Raw genomic sequence first — 22897 nt, forward strand, 5'->3', positions numbered from 1 at the left:
GTGTTTGTATGTGTGCTTCTGTGTTTGTATGCTTGTGTGTGCTTCTGTGTGTGTTGTTTGTGTATGTTTTTGTGTGTGTTTCTGTGTGTTTGTGTGTGTTTGTATGTGTGTTTCTGTGTTTGTATGTATGTTTGTGTGTGTGCTTGTATGTGTTTCTGTGTTTGTGTGTGTTTGTGTGATTGTGTGTGTTTGTATGTGTATTTCTGTGTTTGTATGTTTGGTGTGTTCGTGTGGGTTTGTATGTATGTTTCTGTGTGTTGTTTGTATATGTTTTTGTGTGTGTTTCTGTGTGTTTCTGTGTGTTTGTATGTGTGCTTCTGTGTTTGTATGCTTGTGTGTGTTGTTTGTGCATGTGTTTGTGTGTGATTGTGTGTTTGTATGTGTGTTTCTGTGTTTGTATGTTTGTGTGTGTCTGCATGTGTGTTTCTGTGTGTGTGTTGTTTGTGTGTTTGTATGTGTGTTTCTGTGTTTGTGTATATGTTTCTGTGTCCTTGTGTGTGTGTTTCTGTGTGTGTTTGTGTGTGTGTGCTTTATGTGTGTTTCTGTTTGTGTTTACTTCTGGCTCATGCACTCCGGAATTACTCCAGGTGGTGCCCGGGGGGGACCCTATGGGATTCTGGGAATCGAACCCAGGTCAGCCTCGTGCAAGGCAAATGCCCTACCTGCTGTGCTATCGCTCCAGCCCCCATCATCTCATCTTGAAAAAGAAAATTTGTTTGGGGAAATATGGAATAATGACGAAGCTAAATAGGAACAAACCAGAGGGACAGACAGGGGTCGAGGTGTCTGCCTTGCCCATGGTCATTCTGGTTCAGTTTCTGACACCACACATGGTTCCCTGAACGCTAGGCCAGGGGTGAGCCTTGGGCAGTGCTGGGGGTAACTCCAAACCAAAACCAAGGTAAAGGTAAAGGTAAAGGCCCTCCCGTTGATCGTCGATTTGCTCGAGCGGGCCCAGTAACGTCTCCATTGGAGACTTTGTTGTTACTGTGTCTGGCATATCGAATACTCTCGGTAGCTTGCCGGGCTCTCCGAGAGGGGCGGAGGAATCGAACTCGGGTGGGCCATGTTGGCCGCTTGTAAGGCGAACGCCCTACCCGCTGTGCAACCAAAACCAAACTCAAACTAAATAAACAACCACGTTAGCTTATAGTTTCTTCTCGCCTCTGCAGTAGAAAACTTGGTAAGGATTCGACAAATCAGATAATAGAACACGGAGCACAGGAAGTAGAGAGAATGTGCTTGCCTTCCCCAGGATCATAAATGCAGAGACACAGAGAAATCAGATTGGGGTTTCAAGGCCGTCATTTCCTCCATGGGACACTCACAAACTAAACGGGCATCCCTGGCAGGCCTCAAGAGAAAGCGAAGAGAAAATGATCAAAGGAGAAAATGGAATTTGATGAGTTTCTGTTAAGGGTTCTGTGTCTTATCGTGGAGGGAGGGTGTAATGGTGATGGAACTGGTGTTGGTGTTGGAATACTGATTGCTTGTAACAGATCATCATGAACAACTTTGAAAACCACCGTGTTTATATAAGGGGGGAAAATCATATACTAGAGACACACAAAAGAATCTCGGAACCGAGCAGCTCACTGCAGAGATGCCTCTGGACTTGAAGCCAGGCCAGTTACACCAGGATGTCTCGACGGGGGCAGGTGGAACGAAAACACCTTCCACCTGCCCCCTAAAAGCCCTGGCAGCCACCAGCTTCCAGAACCCAATGAGAAGTGCAGGTAACGTGGGCTCAGTGACAGCAAACTCCAGGCCCCAACGGGTAAGGGATGAGTCGGTCCTTCTCCTCTCCTCATCCCCAAGGGACCTTAAAGGTCACGCCCACAAACTGCCTCCAGCTGCTATTTAAGCTCCTTTACAGTCATGAACCAGAGACATAAAAGAATCTCAGAACCGAGTAGCTCGCTGCAGAGATTTCTCCAGACTCTAATTATCTAAAGTTTTAGAATTCCAGGCTGCACGGCATCTTATGCTATTCATAACAAGCAATACAAAAGAGAGTATGGGGGAGATTGTCTGCGATAGAGGCAGGGGGAGGGGTGGCATGTGTGGGTGGGGATACTGGGGACCTTGGTGGTGGAAGATGTGCACTGGTGGAGGGATGGGTGTTTGATGATTTGTATGACTGAAACGCAAACAGGAAAGCTTTGTAACTGTATCTCACAGTGATTCAATTAAAAAAAATACGATTTAAAAAAAAGAGGAAAAAATCATATACTAAAAAAAAAAAATCGAGTGGCTGGAGTGATAGCACAGTGGGTACGGCATTTGCCTTGCACGTAGCTGACCCAGGTTCGATTCCCAGCATCCCACATGGTCCCCTGAGCACGGCCAGAGGTAGTTCCTGAGTGCAGAAGCAGGAGTAACTCCTGAGCATCACCAGGTGTGAGCCAAAAAGAAAACAAACAAGCAAACAAACAAAAAAGAGTTCTGTGTTTTTTTTCATGGACTTTCTCAGACCACCTGGATAAAGATGCTGATTTCTCCAGCCAGGTTTGTCACCTGTTGAAATGTATTTCCCTTGGGGTCAGGGGTCTCCCTGGGGTTATATTTGCACAAGTCCCCGGGTTGAATCAGTTCCTCTGGCCCCCAGAGGCCCTGAAGCGCAACCAGGTCCAAGCAGCATATCAGAACCAGGACTGAGCATCAAGGCTTCTGTCCAGGTTGTCTGGGTACCAGGGGACCCCTGCACTCTGCTTGGGAGTGACCCCCAAATGCAATGAGATGAGTTTCCCATGAGGTCTGAGCACAAAAGCTCAGCACAGAGCACTGCCTTATAACGGAATCTGCTTGCCGTGGAAGCTGGCCACTCACCTGGTCAGCCAAGGAGGTGGACAGCATTCCCATGAGCTCCCTCTCCGCCGTCAGCCTCCACATCTGCTCCCATTTCATCTTCCGCAGCTTGTCCAGAAGCAGCAGGATCACCCCTGGGTGACAGGAAAGGAGGAAAAAAAGATAACAGGCTTTAAAGATGTGGGTCCCCAGCTGGAAGGGGGAACCTGGTCTCAGGGGGACCTTATGGGGTGCCAAGGATGAAACCTGGGTCATACACATGTAAGGTAAGCGCCTTACCTGCTGACCTACTGCTCAGCCCCAAAAGGTAGAGCCCTGATATATATATATATATATATATATATATTTGCCATGCAGCTACCTGTGACATATTCAATATGCCAAACACAGTTACAAGTGTCACAATGGAGACATTACAGGGCCCGCTTGAGCAAATCGAGGACAGTGACAGTGACAATTATTTATTTATTTAAAAACTTTTTAAATTTATGTGAGACCACTCTCCACATGCTTGGACAAGGAACCGGCAGAGGAACCCAGGTATGCGGGACCTGGGGCTGAGATCTCCAAGCCTGCTCAGTTCGGGACTGGGCCTCCTCCATCCAGCACCCCCACCTTCCAGTAGCTAGATAGTTACACCCACCAACTGCCGTGTAACCCCATCAACGGCCATCCAGAGACTATAAAATCAAGCTCCCGGAGGCACGTGGCCGCATTTGTGGCTGCACGACCTCTTATTCTCTAGTTCTCACTCTCTGAGAACCCGGCAGGCTGCTGAGAATATCATATCCGCCTATATGCCTGACTAGAAACACCTGTAAAGGTGATTAGAGGCCGCCCCAAAAGCCTCCATTCATCTCGGAGAGCCCGGCAAGCTACTGAGAGTATCCCGCCCGCACGGCAGAGACGGACAAGCTACCCGTGGTGTACTCGATATGTCAAATACAGTAACAATGAATGGTGCTTATTCCCCTGAAGGAGACCTCAATATGTCATCGGGCTACACTTGCACTTGACAGGGACAAATGGAGATGTTACTGGGCCAGCTCGAGTTAACTGAAGAACAACAGGGTGATAGTGATGGTGAATTGTTTTAATGAATCGCCATGAGATACAGTTACAAACTTTCATGCTGACGTTTCAGTCATACAATGACCAAGTACCCATCCCTCCACCAGTGCCCATTCTCCACCACCAATGTCCTCAGCATCCCTCCCGCCACCTCTTCCATCCCGTCCCCCACCCCCACTTCTGTGGCAGGCACTTTCCCTTGGAACCCTGATTTTTTTCTTCTTCCCAAATAACCCTCTCTTCACCTTCAGAAACCCCAGGAGTAAACCTTCCCCTGCTTATGTGCCATCAAAGACAATGAACAATGATCATCATAAAAGACTCAGCAGAGCTCTCCGTGGACACTCACTGTGGGTCCCATCTCAATGCCTCCTTTTGACCTGGGGAAAAGCTGGGTTCAGATAAAGCTTGGTTCTCATGCGATGTACTGCCTTGAGGGATTTCTATCACCATGGAGCATGAGGGTGCTGCCTGGATCCCTGGAACTGAGCCAGCACACTGGTCCCCATGCTTGGGGCTCAAACACCACTGGTGTCCCATCGCAGAATCTGCCAGTCTCGAAACACCCTCACATTGGAAGCAGCCTGGGTTGGGGGGAGGGGACATTAACACTCTGTATTGGTGCTGGGACACACCCCCAGTGCCTCACACTTGGATGTGGTTTAACGAGCACAGCTTCTAGCGTCAGGGTCAATGTGCTAATACTGACCTCAGAGGTGGGCAAGAGGGCACTGTTTGCAGCTGGACAGTGTGGACCACTGGTACCTCAGCGTGAATGTCCTGAGATGCCCACAGAAGGGTGGTGAAAGGGTGTAGGTTGGGATGTTTCTTTGGTGCTGGGATCATGTTATTTGCCAAAAAGTTTTAGGTTTGGGGACAGAGAGATAGCTCAGCAGATAGGGCATTTGCCATGTTCATGGCTGACCCAGGTTCAATCCCTGGCATCCCTGTGCACTGCTGGAATAATTCCTGATTGAAGAGCCAAGAGTAACCCCTGAGCATCGCTGGGTGTGGCTCCAAAACAAAACGTTTGCTTTGGGGTGTTGGGGAGGGCACGCCTAACAAAAACAGGAGTAAGAGGCCAAAGAGATAGTCCAGCGGGGAGGGCATTTGCTTTGCACACGGCAGACCTGGGTTCGATCCCCGGCATCCCATATGGTCCCCCAAGCACTGCCAGGAGTAATTCCTGAGTACAGAGCCAGGAGTAAGCCCTGAGCATCATTGGATGTGACCCAAAAAGCAAAAACAAAACAAAACAGGAGTAATCCAGGTCTGACTCCTGGCTCTGTGCTCAGGGAATCACTCCTGGAGGGGCTCAGGGGATCATATGGGGTGCCAGGGATTGGACCTAGATCAGCTGCATGCAAGGCAAGTGTTCTACTGCTGTGCTATCTCTCTGCTCTTCCCCGTCTCCCCCCCCCCCCAGATTTCTTTTAAATAAAAATGTACAAAAAAAGCCCAGCACCGCACCTGTCACAGTCTATTCCTGGGACTCCTTTGGTCTCTTTTGTCCCCCAAGATGTGAGCAGGTGGCGCTGATGGATGGTCCTTGTACATGGTATATTGTTCATCTTCACAGACAGGAAGTAGGTCCTTTTGGACTCTGAGTTGCCTGAGTCTATTCCCATCTGCTCTCCTCCTACAGATGGGCTCTGTGCTCCTTCCAGGAGCTCCTTTCTGGGTTCCAGGGGGCAATAGTCACCACTGGTATACCACAAAAGCACTGTAATTACAGTCAAGGTGTGTAGATACACATCCGTAAGAGGTGTGCCAACAGCCCCTGATGCTTAAGAAGCTACAAACAGGAGGGTATTCCCTTCTCCTCCCAACTGTCTGGGTATTTTTTTTGAGGGGGATGGGGGAGGTGAGGGGCACACTCTGTGATATTTAGGGGTTACTCCTGGCTCTGCACTCAGGAATTACTCCTGGTGCTGCTCAGGGGAACCACATGGGATGCTGGGGATTGAACTCGGGTTGGCTGCATGCAAGGCAAACTGATAGTACTTGCTGTACTCTCTCCAGTCCCTCAACTGTTTTAATATTCTTTTGTTTGTTTGTTTGTTTTCAAAGGAAGGGCACACCCAGTGGTACTTAGGGCTTACTCCTGGCTTTGTGCTCAGCCATCACTCCCAGGAATGCTAGGGATTAAACCAGGGTTGGTAAGGCAAGTTCCCTACCCACTATACTACTATCTGGTCCTTAAGACTATTGGTTGTTGTTTTATTGTGTTTTCTTTTTTGGCCTTTTGGGTCACACCCAGTGATGCTCAGGGTATATTCCTGGCTCTGCACTCAGGAATCACTCCTGGTGGTACATGGGGGACCATATGGGATGTCAGGAACTGAAACCGGGTTTGCCGCGTGCAAAGCAAACACCCTACCCACGGTACTATCACTCCAAGATTCATTTTTCAAGGGGAGGGTCCTGGGTGAGTGAGAGGATGGCAGACGGGTGCCGTCACGGGAGACATACTTGCCTTAACCAATGTGGAAACAATAAAATGTATGAGGCAAGGCAGATAAACGACCGGACAGGAAGGGAGGTACATCCGAATGGAACTGGATGGCGTGGAAGGATCTGTCCCCTGCCAGCTCAGTCAGGATATGCTGAGAGAAGCAGAGAGCTGCGAGAATTCCCCCACAGGTCAGGGCAGTTTATTCAGCGGACAGAATTGTAACACCCATTGGCTAATCCATCAATCCTACTGTTGTTGCTGAGCTCAGCAGAACGCTCAGTGGAGAAAACTCCAGGCAATTGAAAAATGATCTCTGCTGATCCCCAGTCTCTACGTTTCGAAGAGAGTTGAAAAGACACGGGTTCCCCAGGTCATGCCAGCTCTTGGATGTTTTACTGAGTCCACTGGGAGATAAAAGCTTATTCACCACCTAGTGAAAGCCTTGTTTGGCCACAGGAGAATTAAAATAAAGACTCTGATTATGGGAAAACAGGATCAAACACAGTTCTGGATTGAGCCAAAGAGGGTTGGAAAGAGCTTCACAAATGTGAGAGGCCTGGATTTGATCCCTGGCATTGCCTGCCTGGCCCTCGAGTGAAGAAAAATTTCATCAAGTCTTACTGAAGAAACCAATTCTGTTTTTGGGGGGTTTTGTTCATTTGTTTGTTTTGTTTTGGGACCATGCCCGATGATGCTTAGGGGTTCCTCCTGGCTCTGCACTCAGGGAGTTACTCATGGCAGTGCTCAGGAGGACCATAGGGGTTCTGGGGATTGAACTTGGGTCAGCAGCATGCAAGGCAAGTTCCCTAATGTGCCGTACTATCTCTCTGGCTCCGAAGAAAGTCAATTCTAACGAGGTTGGATAGTGGCTCCGACGTACAGAAAATGTGGTGGTGATGGAAGGTACAGGCAGTGAACAAGGGGAGTGATGCTTATTTGGAAGGTCAGTGTTAGAGCTACCGGTCCCTGGAAATGGAGATAAGGAAAGATCCTTTTGGATGATTGAAGACTTGGCCAGTCCTGAGTGGCAGAAGGGAGCCTGGACTTGCCAAACTAGCTGGCCAGCTGAAGAGGGGCTATGTAGGACATAAGACCAAATGCAGAGATGCACTATCATTTCCTGACCCCAAGGCTTTTCTTCTGTGTAATTGTTTTTTGGGGTGGGGAGGGAATCTCGAGCAGGGTGCTGGGGCCCCGTGCCGGCAGGGGGATGTCCAGCCTCCCAACCCCCACCCCGGCAGTGACAAGGACCTCCAGGGTGGTACCCAGTGATGACTGGATTCTATTCATTGAGGTCAAGTTCTATTGGCTCCCTTCCAATGATCTCTTTCATAATTGATATCAAAAAATATCTCTGTTATGTCATATTCATTGGATTTTTAATTTTCTTTTTTCTTTGCTGGTTTTGGGGCCAACCTGGCCATGCTCAGGGGCCGCTCTCAATGCAGTGCTTGGGACTGAACCTCAGGTTGCTGTGGGCGGAGTCCGTGCTCAGTGTTCTGAGCCCTGATCTCCTCTGCCGTAGGTCGGAATGATTATTTATTTAAAATTTAATTTTATTCTGATAAAGTTTACAATATTTGATTACATTTCATGTTCAAACACCCATCCCACCGCCATGACACCGTCCTGTCGCCATATTTCGAATGTTCCCATCCAGAACCCCAAACCTTGCCCTCAAAGCAGAACCAAAATCATTTATGTTGTATTGCTTGTTATGAACAATCCACTAAAAGTGAGACGAAAAGGTTTCTTAGAGGAAAGTGTGTGAAGATTGTTGAATTTCACCTAGGAGCCGTTAAGGCTTTCTAGAAGAGATCAGTAACATGTTGTTAAAGGTTGAGCCTTGCGTACTTATCTATATATGTATAATTATATTTCCCCCTAAGATTGGTTGTCTTCTACTTTACATCCCATTAAATGTGGTGTGCTACTCTTGACACATTAGTGGTATAAAGTATGAGATGTCCAGGAATAGATTGACTCATGGGTGAGGCTCATCTGAGCATCTGAAGAGCGGCCGTGAACGTGGTGGTGGTTGAGTTCTGGGGTTTTTGGTTGCCAGGGCTAGCTTCACTGGGGCATGGAGGGGCCTCACCCATGCTCCTCCAGGGTTCCCTGAATAAAACAGCCTGGTGCAGGGTCTGGAGGTATGTCTAAGGCGTATCGTTCTATGCTCTCTTCCAAGAGATTTATCTTTGAGTCTCTGGATCATGGCTGTTAGTGAGATTATATGGCGCCAGAGGCAGCTTGTGGGTGTGATTGCCAAGCTGCCGGAAATAGGGGGAGATGGGGGGGAGTTAATTATTTTCTGCTGGTTGGAACTATTTGAAAAGGACAGTGATGCCCAGAAGCAGATGTCACAACAACCCAACACCCCATCTCACCAACTCATGCGCAATCACCTTTTGGATGAATAAAATAAGGTTGCAGATCATTCAACCCGGATCACTCCTCGTAGTGCCTGGGGGACAATATGCAGCTTTGAAGATAGAACCTGGGTGTCCTGCATGCAAAGCCCATGCTTAGGCCGCCAAGACATCACTCTGCCCCCTGAGTGGGTCATGGTTTTTGATCCATCTCCATGGCCCGGACTGTACTAGGTTGCAACCATTGACAGAGACGGAGGGTGAGAGTGGTTGTGAAGGGGAGGGGCGCCACTGGGTCTGGGGCAGAAAAGTCTGCAAAAAGGCAGGTCATCTTTCAGCATGCTTCTCCCATCCTGAAAGGATCCTCCCAACACCTTTATTTGGTGCTCCCTTCTCTATCTGAGCTCCCTTTTCCCCTAGCATGTGTGGTTGGCCTCCAAGCCATGGAGTAAAATTCCTGGTACTAATCTCGGCCATTCTTGGGTGTTAGTCTCCTATTTTGGTACTTTATGTTCCCCAGATGAATGCAATCTTTCTATGTCTATCCCTTTCTTTCTGAGTCATTTCGCTTAACATTATACTTTCCATGTAGTACCACTTGTATGTAAATTTCATGACTTCATCTTTCTAACAGCTACATAGTACTCCATTGTGTAAATGTACCAAAGTTTCTTTAACCAGTCATCTGTTCTCGGGCACTCAGGTTTTTTCCAGATTCTGGCTATTGTAAAGAGTACTGCAATGAACAAACAATCGCAGGTTGTCACTTCGACTATACTTTTTTGCCTCTCTGGGATATATTCCCAGGAGTGGTATTGGTAGACCAAACATGATTGCCACCCATTGCCTCTTTTGCAAACCACAACACCCAATAGGAGAGAGAGAACAAAAGGGAATGTCCTGCCACAGAGGCAGGGTGGGATGGGGGGGGGGAAGGGGGGGTGGGAGGGATACTGGGATCAGTGGTGGTGGAGAATGGGTACAGGTGGAGGGATGGGTACTCGATCATTGTATAACTGAAACCCAAGCACAAAAATCTGTAAGTCCACAACTGTACCTCATGATGTTTCACTAATAAAAATTAAAAACAAAACAAAACAGAAAAACAGCTAGTCTCTGAATAGAAATCAGATGCATGGAGCAGCTTGTTGGCATGGAGATATACTTTTTTTTTCCTTTAAAAAAAAAAACAAACCAAGAACGAGCCTGCATCTCCCTCCCAGACCTTCGTCTCCCTCCCAGATGCCTGGCTACACCAGATGATGTCTCACTTGCTTACCAAGAAGCATGAGACCTCACGCAGAGGACAGTCAAGCCATTAAAGCCAGCTGAGTGTGTGCTGAACCCGACAGGGGCTAATGGGCTGCAGACGGCCTGCGGCTTCCTGGGGCTTCAGACCTGAGCAATTTGCGGGCCGAGTACAAGGACCTGGCGATGCGGCTTTTCACCCCTCAATGGTCTCCAGAACCAGCAAAATTGTGCAAGAGCCTGATCCCACCGTGAGGCCCACGATGCTCGGCACCTTCCTCCTTCTGAGCTTTGTTTTGGTGTTGAGGCCACACCCAGTGATGCTCAGGGCTTCCTCCTGGCTCTGTGCCCAGGGCTCACTCCCGGTGAGGCTCGGAAGACCCTAGGGGATGCCGGGGATCGAACCCACTGGGCTGTGTTGCCTGGACAGTGCCCTTTAGCCCTGGACTGTCACTTTAGCCCAGTCCCCTCTCTGACTGTCCACTTATGAAGTGGACACAGCTAACACTGCCAGGGGCCTCTGTGGGTCAGGGAGTCCTGCTGTGGACTCTGAACTCTCCAGGGCTACCCTCTGCCTTTGTCTCTGTCCCCAGAGACTCATTCCTGAAACGGCGGGGTCCCCGAGGCTGACTCTCAGGAACCCCACCCTACCCTGTGCTTTCTCCCGCTGGGTTTCCGAGTACTCCTGTGACTCCTGTCGCTTCAGCTTCCGCCGTGGACCTGGTCCTGAGCTAACAGGCAGCCCCCCTACCCCCGTCCCCCAATAGACATTCACCCACTGAGGTTCTCTCGTGGGGACTGTCATTTAGAAACAAGCTGAAAAGGGGTGTTTGAGTCTCAATGAGGCCCTGAAGGATGGGCCCTCACCCAGGATCGCTGGTTCCTTCCGGGAGGCGGGTCTCTGCACAGAGCGGGACAGAGGGAAGGCGGGAGAGGACCGTGGGCAGGAAGGCGGCAGTCTGTAAAGCAAGGACAGAAGGGGCTGGAGCGATAGCACAGCGGGGAGGGCATTTGCTTTGCATGCGGCTGACCCAGGTTCCATCCTCGGCATCCCATAGGGTCCTCTGAGCACCACCAGGAGTCATTCCTGAGTGCAGAGCCAGGAGGAACCCCTGAGCATCACTGGGTGTGATCCAGAAATTAAGCAAACAAATAAAAACAACCGAACAAAACAAAAAAATAGAAGCAAACCCCCAAACTAAGGACAGAGGCCCTGGTGAGGCTCACCCCTGTTTTCTCCATGCTCTGGGATCTCCGGCCTTTGCCAGGGTAAGGAAATAAAGCTGTGCTGTTTGCCAAGCCTCCGGGGCTGGTCCAGAATGGAGCCTCTGGGCCTGGAGCTGGGGAACTGCTCACTGCTCTTCCTGGCCTCCTTGGCAAGGTGCCTGAGGATCCGGGCCGGGCCCTTCCCAGCCGGCTAACAGGCCCTTCATGGAAAGAGCATCTCCTCTGATGAGCCAATGGAGCTTGGCTGTGACCTGTACTGCCTTTTCCTGGACCACGCCCGGAGCACTGTGGCACTGTAGCACTGTCCTCCCGTTGTTTATTGATTTGCTCTAGCGGGCACCGGTAACGTCTCCATTGTGAGACTTGTTACTGTTTTTGGCATATCGAATATGTCATGGGGAGCTTGCCAGGCTCTGCCGTGTGGGCAGGATACTCTCGGTAGCTTGCTGGACTCTCTGAGAGGGGCAGAGAAATCGAACACGGGCCAGCCGCATGCAAGGCAAATGCCCTACCCGCAGTGCTATTGCTCCAAGCCAGGCAGACATAGGAAAGGGGGTAGACGCTGATGGCACTTGCTGGAAATGCGTCTCCGGGACCAGGAGGTCTTCCGGCTCCCGAGCTCTGGAACTGGCATGTTGGCCGAGCGCTTCCTGATCCTGAAGGTCAGGGTCCCAATGCTGAAGGTTCTGACACCAGGCAGACTGTGCACACTCAGAGCACAGGGGTCCCTGCAGCGGGGTGGGTGCTGGGGTCCTACAGAGACTGAGGGGCAAGTCTGTAACCCACAGCGTTGGCCTTTTGTGTACCTTCCCCACTGGTCTGACAATGCTGGGAAGGGGCCTGTCCCCTCCTGAGACCCCCACCTGGACTTCCTATCAACCTGAGCATGAAGTTTTCTTTCTTGGGGATCAAACCCAGGACGAAGCTTTTACTGCTGAGGGAAGTCTCTTGGCTGATCCACGCTCACTCACTGTATGATCTCGGGCATTCCTGATACCTCTGTAAATCGGGGGTCACTAAGGACCCCTGGGGGGGGCAGCAAGTTTAATCTATTTTTTTTAAATTTTTGCTTTTTGGGTCACACCCGGCGATGCTCAGGGGTTACTCCTGGCTCATGCACTCAGGAATTACTCCTGGCGGTGCTCGGGGGACCATATGGGATGCTGGGAATCGAACCCAGGTCAGCCGCGTGCAAGGCAAATGCTCTACCCGCTGTGCTATCGCTCCACCCCGGCAAGTTTAATCTAAACGAAGAAAATATTTGGCTCAGGAGCTAACCCATAGGCTGGTCAGTGGAGTGATAAGCTGGGGTAGGTTTTTGTCTGGTTTGGGGCCACACCAGCAGTGCTCAGGGGGCCCGATGGGGTGCTGGGGATCGAACCCACGTCAGCTGCACACCCGTCAAGCGTCCTACCCACTAGAATATGACTCTGCTCCGGCTCTGCAGCCGTCTGTTCTTCTTTAAGGCATGAATGGTCACGTCATTCTTTAGGAGAGTTGGAATGGTTTGGGCCACCCCCAGCAGTGCTCAGGGCTTCCTTCTTGCTCTGAGTTCAGGGGGTCCCTCCTGGCAGGACTTGGGGAAGGGGCCCTCAAGAATGTGATGTCGAGAATCAACTGTCGAGAATCCCGCTCCTTAACGGGACTCTGTGCACTGGCTCCAGCCCAGGGAATGTCTCAGCAGGACGAGGGGGTGTCCCCTTCAACCTCCCCCCGCTCCCAAAGAAGGGCTGCAGATCTGGCCAGATGCTGGCGAGTTTGCCTCGTTGGGCAGGAAGGTGGGGGCAGGACACAGGTGAATTCTAGATCTGTTGGTACACGTTCCCCTGAGACCCCAGGGCTCAGGTCAGCTGGTTCCGACAAACTCTTCTAGCCTGCAAAAACGATTCTAGTGGCATGTATGTCAAACAAACAAAACATTGTCCTCCCGTTGTTCATCGATTTCCTCGAGCGGGCCCAGTAACGTTTCCATTTTGAGACTTGTTGTTACTGTGTTTGGCCTATCGAATACGTCACAGGTAGCTTGCCAGGCTCTGCCATGCATGCGAGATACTCTCGATAGCTTGCTGGGCTCTCCGAGAGGGGCGGAGGAATTGAACCCAGCTCAGCCGGGCTGGCTGTGCGCAAGGCAAACGCCCTACCGCTGTGCTATCGCTCCAGCCTGGCATGTATGTATTTATGAATATATTTTAGGGAGACTGGCATGGTGCCAAGGGTCTCCAGGGCAATGTCCAGCTTTGCTCAGGGGACGTCACAGGAGGCTGAAGTTCAAATTTGGGTCCCAAACGGCAGAGTTCGGCATGTCCCCCGACCATGGAGTGCTACCTATGCTGAGGCCCCGGGGCATGAACTTTCTTGCTCAACTGATACTTGTGGAGTGCCCCTAGGTCCTGGAACCCACTCTGGAAAGAGGGGTTCTAGGTCTTCTGGACCCTGTGAGTGAACAGGAGAGGAGAGACAAACCGGAAGCCCCAATTTAACCTCATAAACAGGTTCTCAGAAACTGCAGCTTGGGCCGGAGAGATAGTTTCGTGGGGAGGGCACTGGCCTGGCACGCGGCTGACCTGAGTTCGATCCTCGGCATCCCATAGGGTGCCCTGAGCACTACCGCCAGGAGAGATTCCTGAGTGCAGAGCCAAGAGGAACCCCTGAGTATCGCCGGGGTGTGGCATCAAAACCAAAAAACACAAAAGAAATGTGGCTCAAACAGGAAGATGTCAAGTCATAGAAACAAGTTCTCCATAACATCACTGATGGGTTAAATGCTGGTGTGTGTGTGTGTGTGTGTGTGTGTGTGTGTGTGTGTGTCCTTGTCCTTTTCTCATCTGTGTTAAATGGCATCCTGCAGGGGCCAGTTGTCCACAGGCTGAACTGGGAGTCTCTGATATGATAATCACAGGATAATTAAGCGGGAAGGCCCCTAGGCCGTCCTTGTGGGGAGAGTTTGTGGTCCACAGCCAGCAGCAGTGCTTAGAAGGTGCTAGAGAAGCAAAGACTTCCAAAGGATTTGAGAGCCTGGCCGGGCAGGATCACTGTGACTGATGTGAGGTGGGGGGTGGGGGGGGGAGGAGAATGCACCAGACACAAGTACAAAGGCCCCGAGTGAGCTGCTTAGACTGCAGGAACAGCAAGGAGCCTGTCTCCCTCCTGGGCTGCTGGGCGCGTTAAACACCAGGATAATCCATTCGAAATGCCACATTCATAACATGAGCGGGGCTCCCTGCTCGCCAGGGCACCGGCTGTGATTCCCCGGGGGAAGGGGGGCGCCGAGACTTGGGCGGGCAGCGGGCCAGCGGCGCCCTCGGGACTCTGAGCCACTGCTAATGAATGGGCTGATCTCAGCCAGGCATGGGCAGAGCTACAGGCTGTCCTGTACTGTATGGGGGGTGGGGGGTGGGGTAGCACCACTGAGATTCATGGGGGAGCATTCAGCGCTGGGAAAAGGAAGATGGGAGGGTGGAATCCGGCTTATCTGACAGGAAACATGCAGAAATGACTCGGGTCCGAGCTTTTGGGTTTTTTTTTTGTTTTTGATTTTGGTCTTTTGGGGTCACACCCAGTGATGCTCAGGGATTCCTCCTGGCTCTGCACTCAGGAATTTCTCCTGGCGCTGTTTGGGGAACCATATGGGATGCTGGAGATTGAACCTGGGTCAGGTGCATGCAAGGCAAATGCCCTACCTGGTGTGCTATTGCTCTAGCCCCCGTCTGAGTTTTTGGGGGCAGCCGATGGATGACCTCCTACCAGCATTCAGTAGGGTGGGAAAGAAGGGAAAGGGTGGGAGATGAACTAAGAAAGTCTTCTTTTAAGGTCCTCACCTCTGCAGGGTGAAATTCCCCCTCTTCCAACCCCCGCCTCCAGCTCAAGAAATACATTTTGTTTCCGGGGAGCAAGGGGGAACTGTGGGGAAAAGGAACCCTGGGAATAAGATCCGGGGCAGGGTGGGGGCGAGTGTTAGAAATCACGGGTGACACAGAGGGTGGTCCTGGGGGAGGCTGGGGTGGGGGAGCTCAGAGTGCGAAGGAAATTGTTCTTTTCCTTATGTTGGTTTCTGAAGGAATGCAAGGGGCTGATCACTGCATCTTTTCTAAACCAATTATGCATCTCTTTAAAAGTCACTGGACTCTGGGCCCGAGCTCAAAGGGCTGGTAAGTATCTTTTGCATGCCGGAGGCCGGGGTTCGATTCCCAGCATTGCACAGTTACCCAAGCACCCTTCGGGAAACACCTCTGAGCACTGAGCCAGGCGGTAAGGACTTGGAGCAGCATCTGGGGGTACCATGGTCTTTCCCATGAAGGGTCAGATTCTGATTATTTTTGGAGGGGGGTCCCACCCGCGGAAACGCTTAGGTGCTTTCTGGCTTGGTGCTTGGGGGTGAGTCTGGTGCTCCCTCCAGCAAAGCATGTGCTCCCGCCCTCTGGGCTCTCTTCCCAGCAAGGTCCCAGCCTGGGACCCTTAAATACACGCTCTCTCCCCTGGCGAGCCTGGAGAGAAGAGGATCTTCTAGAAGAGTCTCTTTGCTCAGGAGGCTGGGAGCCAGGAAAGCTTGCTGTCTTTTCAGAAGGCAGCTGGGAGGATGGTTAGCAGCTCCGATTAATTACAGGCCCCCCAGCAGGGCCAATGTGGGGTGCCGGCGCGTGGCTGCCTGGCTGGTACTTCAGAGAACCCAGCGTGGCAGTGCCCCAGGCTTGCCGACGGGTGCGTTTGAACAGGACGCAACCTCTGCGTCGGGAGAGGAAGCTCGGCTCAGAGACAGGACGGAAATAGAGACAGTGAAAGGGAGCAGGATGCTGGGTGTCCTCGGCTGCTTCTCTCTGGGGCCCCAGTGGAACTCTGCATGTGAACGCATCCCAGCGGCCTCCGTAAAGGAAAGAGCTGCCGGCCTCAAAAGCAGTTCCAGCTCCTGATGACCCAGCTCCTGGCTTTTAGCCCACTGGCAGAGGGCAAGCCTCATGCACTTGAATCTCAGCTAGAGGCTTGGCTATCACTTAACACACACACATGCACACACACACACACACACGCATGCACACATGCGCACATAAGCGCAGACACACACGCGTGTACACAGCACACACGCATGCACGCACATACACACATGCACACACATGCACACACATACATAAGCGCAGACACACACGTGTGTACACAGCACACACGCATGCACGCACATACATAAGGGCAGACATGCACATGCACACACGCACACACACGCACGCACGCACAGACTCACATAAGCACGGACACACACGTGCACACACATACATAAGCGCAGACACACACATGTGCACACACTCACACGCATGCATGCACGCACATACACACATAAGCATAGACATGCACACACGCGCACACACATGCATGCGTGCACATACACACATAAGTGCAGACACACATGTACACAGCACACACATGCACGCACATACACACATAAGCACACATGCACACACATACATAAGCACAGACACATGCGTGTGTACACACACATGTATGCACACACATATACACATAAGTGCAGACATACACATGCACACATGCACACACACATGCATGCACATTCACACATAAGCACAGACACACACGTGCACACACATACATAAGCGCAGACACACACATGTGCACACACTCACACACATGCATGCACGCACATAAGTGCAGACACACACATGCACACATATGCATGCATGCACACACCTAAACACACACACGCATGCATGTTTGCACACATACCATTGTGCCAGAGAGATAGTACAGGGGGTAGGGTGTTTGCCTTGCATGCAGCCAACCCGGGTTTGACCCCCCGGTGCCCCATATGGCCCTCCCAGGGAGTGACCTCCTTTGAAATAACATTATTTATTTTTTAATTGAATCACAGTGAGATACAGTTATAGAGTTGGTCATGTTCCATCACCCATCCCTTCACCAGTGCACATTTCCCATCACCAAGGGTCCCAGTTTCCCTCCTGCATCTCTCACCCCCCATCACTCTATGGCAGGTTCTTTTCTACCCCATCTCTGTCTCTGTCTCTCTCCCTCTTCTTTTGGGCATTATGGTTTGCAATACAGATACTGAAAGGTTATCACGTATATCTCTACTTTAACACTCAATTCCTGCCCAGAGTGATCATTTCCAACTATTATCGTCACGGTCCCTTCTCTACCCTAAATGCCCTGTGCGCCCCCCTCCCCGGCCCCATACTCGTAGCAAGTGACCTCTGAGTACAGAGCCAGGAGTAAGCTTTCAACACAGCCACATGTGACCCTCAATTTTTAAAAATAAAGTCGAACAAACAAAACTAGAAAACACATTAATTTTTTTTTTTAAAGTTATGGCCGACTCAGGTTCGATTCCTCCATCCCTCTTGGAGAGCCCGGCAAGCTACCAAAAGTACCTCGCCCCCATGGCAAAGCCTAGCAAGCTACCTGTAAGGTCCCGTGAGACCCGGAGGGATATTCCAGAGCGAAGCTCTGTTAGTAACTCTTCCTTATCTGCCCCCTCCCTAGTAAAGCCTTGAGATGTAAATCCTCCCCCTCCCTAGTAGAGCCCTGATATGTAAATTCTGTCTCCACTGTTGACTCTTCTTAATTGGGATGTAAACCCACTGTTCACTCTTCCTTATCTGCCCGTCAACTAGTAACTCTTCCCTTACCCATCTCTACCGGAATGCAGGTGTCCTGAGCTGTAAATCACAGGGAGCCGGGCAGACATGGAAGATAACCAGATGTTTGAGTTATGAGACACCGGCTAGCCACAATGCTTATGTACGTTAATGCTGATCTCTGAATCAATAGGCTAAGGAGTGATGTACTTGTAAATGGATTGGTTAAGAAAGTATATGTTGTTACAAATCTATTGGCTATGACATGTGGGGGCTCTGCTGTAACAGCCGGTGAAGGCCTATATAAGATCCCCTTTGAAGAAGCTCAGGGTCTCACCCATCCTGCCTGACCTGTGTGTCTGCGTAAGTGGCTCGACCCTGACTAGCCAGTCTCACAATAAACCTCGCTTGCTATTTGCAGTCTCTGGAGTCTCTTTGTCGTTACAGGGAGATCACGATCCGCATCCTAACACTACCCATGACGTATTTGATATGCCAAACACAGTAATAACAAGTCTTACAATGGAGACATAACTGGGCCCGCTCGAGCAAATCGATGAACAATGGGCAGACAGTGCTACCATGTGCCGAACAGGAAATGGACAGAAGTGACTGAGTGTTTCATGCTGGTGAGGCTGGCTCCCTGCCCCGAATCCTGTGGGCATTGGGAGTGGGGACTGGCACTCTCGTTTGCAGACCAAGGACAGTCGCGTCCCCCCGTCACTGCGCCCCAACCAAGGCGTCTCTGGAGCACATGTTGTGAAGGAAAGTGGGGTGTTTGGACCCTGAGCCCGATGCAGACAGGTTGACAGGGGGTCCCCCCTGGCAATGAGTGCTCGGAACGTAATAAAACCAAGATGGGATTTGAAGGAGTCACTCAAGCAGCTGAAAGCATTATTTTCAGTCCCACTTTGTAGACATGGAAACTGAGGCCTTGATAAAGACTCTGACGGGCATCAGTGTTGGCTTAGCAGAAGCTGGACCTGTGTAGGAGCGGACAAACTTCAGCAGAGAGAAAGAACTGTGATAAGGACATGAAGTTTCAAGGCCACTGAAAGTTTCAAGACCTTCCCCTTGCCAATGCCATAGCCTCGGAAGCTTCTCTAGCTAGAAACCTCTAAAAGCAGCTCTGCAAAGGTTAAGTGTGCTCTGCATCTCCACCTGAGGAGTGGACTCTTAGTGCTCTGATTCCTCCTTTAGAATCACCAGAGAAAACTCTTTTGACTTCACGTTTGTTCTCCTGAAACTCTTTTACTGCACGGGCAAGGCGACGGACTTGAAAAGCTTGCATAAAATTTAGGAACCGACTTTCCTGCAAAGAGCAATTCCTCACTCTCTTTCTGAGCCTTCGAGTAGGGGGACTCACTCAAGTGACAGGTATTATTTCCCACGCCGTGCAGAAAAAAACATGGACTTCCGGTGCAGTGTGCCGGCTGTCTCATGGGGCTGGGGCGGCATGAGCTCTGTACTGTGTGTGCAGGGGCTCGTTGCAAAATTCCATCAGTCCTAGATTTCCCTCAGGCTCTCCCTTGGCAGAGAGGGAAGCGATAAGCTCCCTTCTCTCTCTTCCTTCCCCATGTCACATAAGTCACCTGCAGCATGCCCCTGTGGGTTCCAGGACATGGGCAGGGGGGAGGACTGGGTTTCTCTCTTCTCTCTGCGGAGACTCACAAGCAGAACCAAAGCACTGCCCCCTGGCCAGACTCTGTGGTCCCCCATCCCCTGCCTACCCCAGGGCCATCCTGCTGGCCTGGAGCTGCACCCCTCCTTACTTCCACCTCCAGCCCTCCAGACTCTGAACCTTCACCCACGTCTCCTGGGTGGGCATCCTCCAACTCCCTCACACCACTGGCACAGAACTCTCACCACAGTGCTCCCCGGGACCAGTGACTATTTGTAACGTATTTGCACGCATGCGTGTGTGCGTGTGTGTATGTGTGAGTGTGTATGTGTGTGTGTGTGTATGTGTGTGTAGGGGGAGGTAAGGAGGGTTCCAAGCCCGGGGACCAGTGCTCTGACATCCAGTTCCTGCCTCTAGAACAAATCTAGACTCGGGGTGAAACCTTCCAAACCCACCAACAGTCTTTTAAACTCTGGCCATGAGTAAACCGAGGAGGAGGGGGATCCCCTCCTCTCTGGGGAACAGGGCAGAAGGGAGGGAGGCCAGGACTCCTTTAACTCACTCAGCCAACTGTTTACCAAGAGAATCCCAGGTCTAGGATGGAACACCGGTGCCTAACAGCCAAGTTTCTCCCCCACTGGGAAGAGAAGCATCATTGGAGCAGTCAGGGCTTGAAGACTGTCTTCTCACTCACCCATCTTGGGCATTTTTCTGGGCATGCTCGAAGTCAAACATGGGCAGATGAGGGCTGAACTAACATTAGTTCATCCCATCCACCCTCCCTACCCCAACCCCAACCCCCTCCTGTCTGCCCTCAAAGAACATGGAGAGCTAAGGGATGAACAGCTGCCAGGTTTCCGCCTTATATCTGGAAGAGAAGGGGGGAGAGTGTCCTGGTTCCTTTCGAGCCCTGGGTTTGGAAGCTGAACAGATGTCTTTCAAACAGGAGGACTTCAACCTCGAGTAGAATGCATGGTGGGGAAAATGCATGCAGCAATTGTGCGGGGGGGAGGGAGCTTGCCTTGTACATGTCCAACCCAGGTTCGAACCCCAACATCCCATAGGATCTCCCCAGAGCACTGCCAGGAGCGATTTCTGGGTGCAGAGCCAGGAAGAACCCCTGACCATCACCAGACGTGGCCCAAAAGCAAAAGTAAAGAAAAAAATGCATATGGTGTGGATGCCACTTGCAAAGTTCTTACAGATGTCTCAGGCTCATCCAGTTCCGTTTGTCCTTACACACCTGGGCTGCTCCTACCTCATGCTCCAAGAGCAGGAGGGGTGGAGGCACAAGGAGCTTGGCCAAGCCCACAAGTCTGAACAAACTGTGCTCCCACCCCAGGTCCTCCCACCCGCTGCCTAGTACCATGCTGAAGGCTCAAGGTGAAGCTTTATTGGACGTCCTGGGGTGGGGGTGGTGGAGGGGCTGGTTTAGGAGATGCTGGGATTGGGGGAGGGAAGCTCCCTACAGCAGAACCGACTGCTTCCACCAGCAGCAACAGGTGCGGTGGGCTCACCTACAGAAAGGCAGCACAACCCAAGACTAAAAACAACTGTCCCCCAAGCCCCACCGTGGGAGAGGACAGCCCATAAATCCTCACGGACACGCTCTCAACCTCTCAACCTCTCTCCCATCGAGGCCTCCTTCCACCCTGGCTTCCTTCCCATGACCTCCTTGTCCTACCGGATGGGCCCCAGTCTCGTACTCAGGGTCCCTATGGATGTGTTTTGCACCCGTGGTCCTCTTGGGATAATCTGGGTGAGGAGCTTGCTATATCTACAACACCCCCCTCACCCTCACCCCTACCAGCAAGTTGAGAAATGCCACGTCAGTCAATGAGATACCGGGAGGAATCAGGTCATGGAAACGGAGCACGAGTGAGCGGGAATGTGCTCTGAATCCCGAACTTCCGCAGGGAACTCGGAGTTCAGGCTGAAAATGGACAGAGGTGACGCCATTGCTCCCACGTTAGGACAGGAAGCATTAGGTTGAAGGTGTCTGTTGAGGCCCTGAAAGGTCAGTGGGACGCCCCTGGGATCCAGGACTCGGGGTCTCTTAGGACAAGGGCTTGACGAGCTGGCCACAGGCCGCCAAAGCATCAGAGCTGCTAGGTCTGCAGTCACAGCTCCCAAAACTGGAAGGCCACCGCTTCTGACCTGCACTGCCCACTGAATGCCAACCCAGTCCCAGAAGACAAACCAACCAACCCTTACCTGTGTTGTAGCCCCGTCCGAGAGCGGGCCAGGGGCGGTGGTTTTTCCATAGGTTGCCCAGGTACCAGTCACTCTGATTCTCCACCAGGCCCAGGACCTGCTGCCCTGTGGACAGAGAATGTCAAGTTCAAATGCCAAGTCACATCACGTGGGTCTGTGGATGCGGGCCCAGGACACACACTCTTCTCCTAGAGGCTGTGGTCACTGCGAGTGCTTCTCAGGGGCCGGCTTTGAAGGACGTGCTAACTGGCATCAATGTGGTGAAGTCTCAGGCTGGAGCGATAGCACAGCGGGTAGGGCGTTTGCCTTGCATACAGCCGACCCGGGTTCGATTCCTTCCTCCTTCTCGGAGAGCCGGGCAAGCTACCGAGACTATCCCACCCACATGGCAGAGCCTGGCAAGCTCCCCATGGTGTATTCAATATGCCAAAAACAGTACCAACAAAGTCTCACAATGGAGACAACACTGGTGCCTGCTCCAGCAAATTGATGAACAACGGGATGACAGTGCTACAGTGCTACAATCGTGAAGTCTCACACTACGAACATGAGTCCTTTGGGGAAGGGGAAGCTGGAGAGTAGCCATACCCAGTAGCGCTCTGGGACTATTTCCAGTTCTGTTTGGAGATTGGTTCCTCCTGGGAGTTCACGGAGGACTATAGGGTGTCAGGATGGAACCCAAGCTCCATTTGTGCAAAACAGATTCAGCCCATGTAACTATTTCCTTGGCCCAAGGAGAGCTTTTTTTTTTTTTTTAAATAGACCCTGTCACTGTCACTGTCCTCCCGTTGTTCATCGATTTGCTCGAGCGGGCCCAGTAACGTCTCCATCATGAGACTTGTTACTGTGTTTGGCATATCGAATACGTCGTGGGTAGCTTGCCAGGCTTTCCTGTGCGGGCGAGATACTCTCGGTAGCTTGCCGGGCTCTCCTAGAGGGCTGGAGGAATTGAACTCGGGTCAGCCATGTTGGCTGCATGCAAGGCAAATGCCCTACCCACTGTGCTATCGCTCCAGCTCAATAGACCCTGATTTATTTTTATTTATTTTATCAAAGAATTTTATAGCTTTGGTACCACGGTTAAAGATTTTAGTTTGATTTACAATGTCACTGCATCACCACCAAAATTGCACATGACCCTCCACTGCTGTTTCTTAAAAAGTTGTATTATTACGCTTTAGTTCCTCTGTTTACAATATTGTAGACAATTACGGCTTCGGTGCCCATGCTTACCTCACCTTGTCACCACCAAAATGCCCAAGAGCCCCCACCTACCCCAATGTCA

The 22897-nt window shown here is 51.3% G+C and overlaps 1 protein-coding gene across 1 annotated transcript in view; it reads right to left on the reverse strand.

Annotated features, from left to right (window-relative positions):
* LARGE1 (LARGE xylosyl- and glucuronyltransferase 1) overlaps positions 1-22897 on the reverse strand; it is a 383597-nt gene that overhangs the window by 68896 nt on the left and 291804 nt on the right. The window contains exons 6-7 of the mRNA XM_056134685.1: positions 21613-21717; positions 2830-2942 (exon numbers count right to left, since the gene is read on the reverse strand). Of these exons, the coding sequence (XP_055990660.1) occupies positions 2830-2942; positions 21613-21717 (218 nt within the window). The remainder of the gene's footprint in view (positions 1-2829; positions 2943-21612; positions 21718-22897) is intronic.

Source organism: Sorex fumeus, unplaced genomic scaffold (assembly GCF_029834395.1).
Source record: "Sorex fumeus unplaced genomic scaffold, SorFum_2.1 ptg000101l, whole genome shotgun sequence".
In the NCBI taxonomy this organism is placed as follows: domain Eukaryota; kingdom Metazoa; phylum Chordata; class Mammalia; order Eulipotyphla; family Soricidae; genus Sorex; species Sorex fumeus.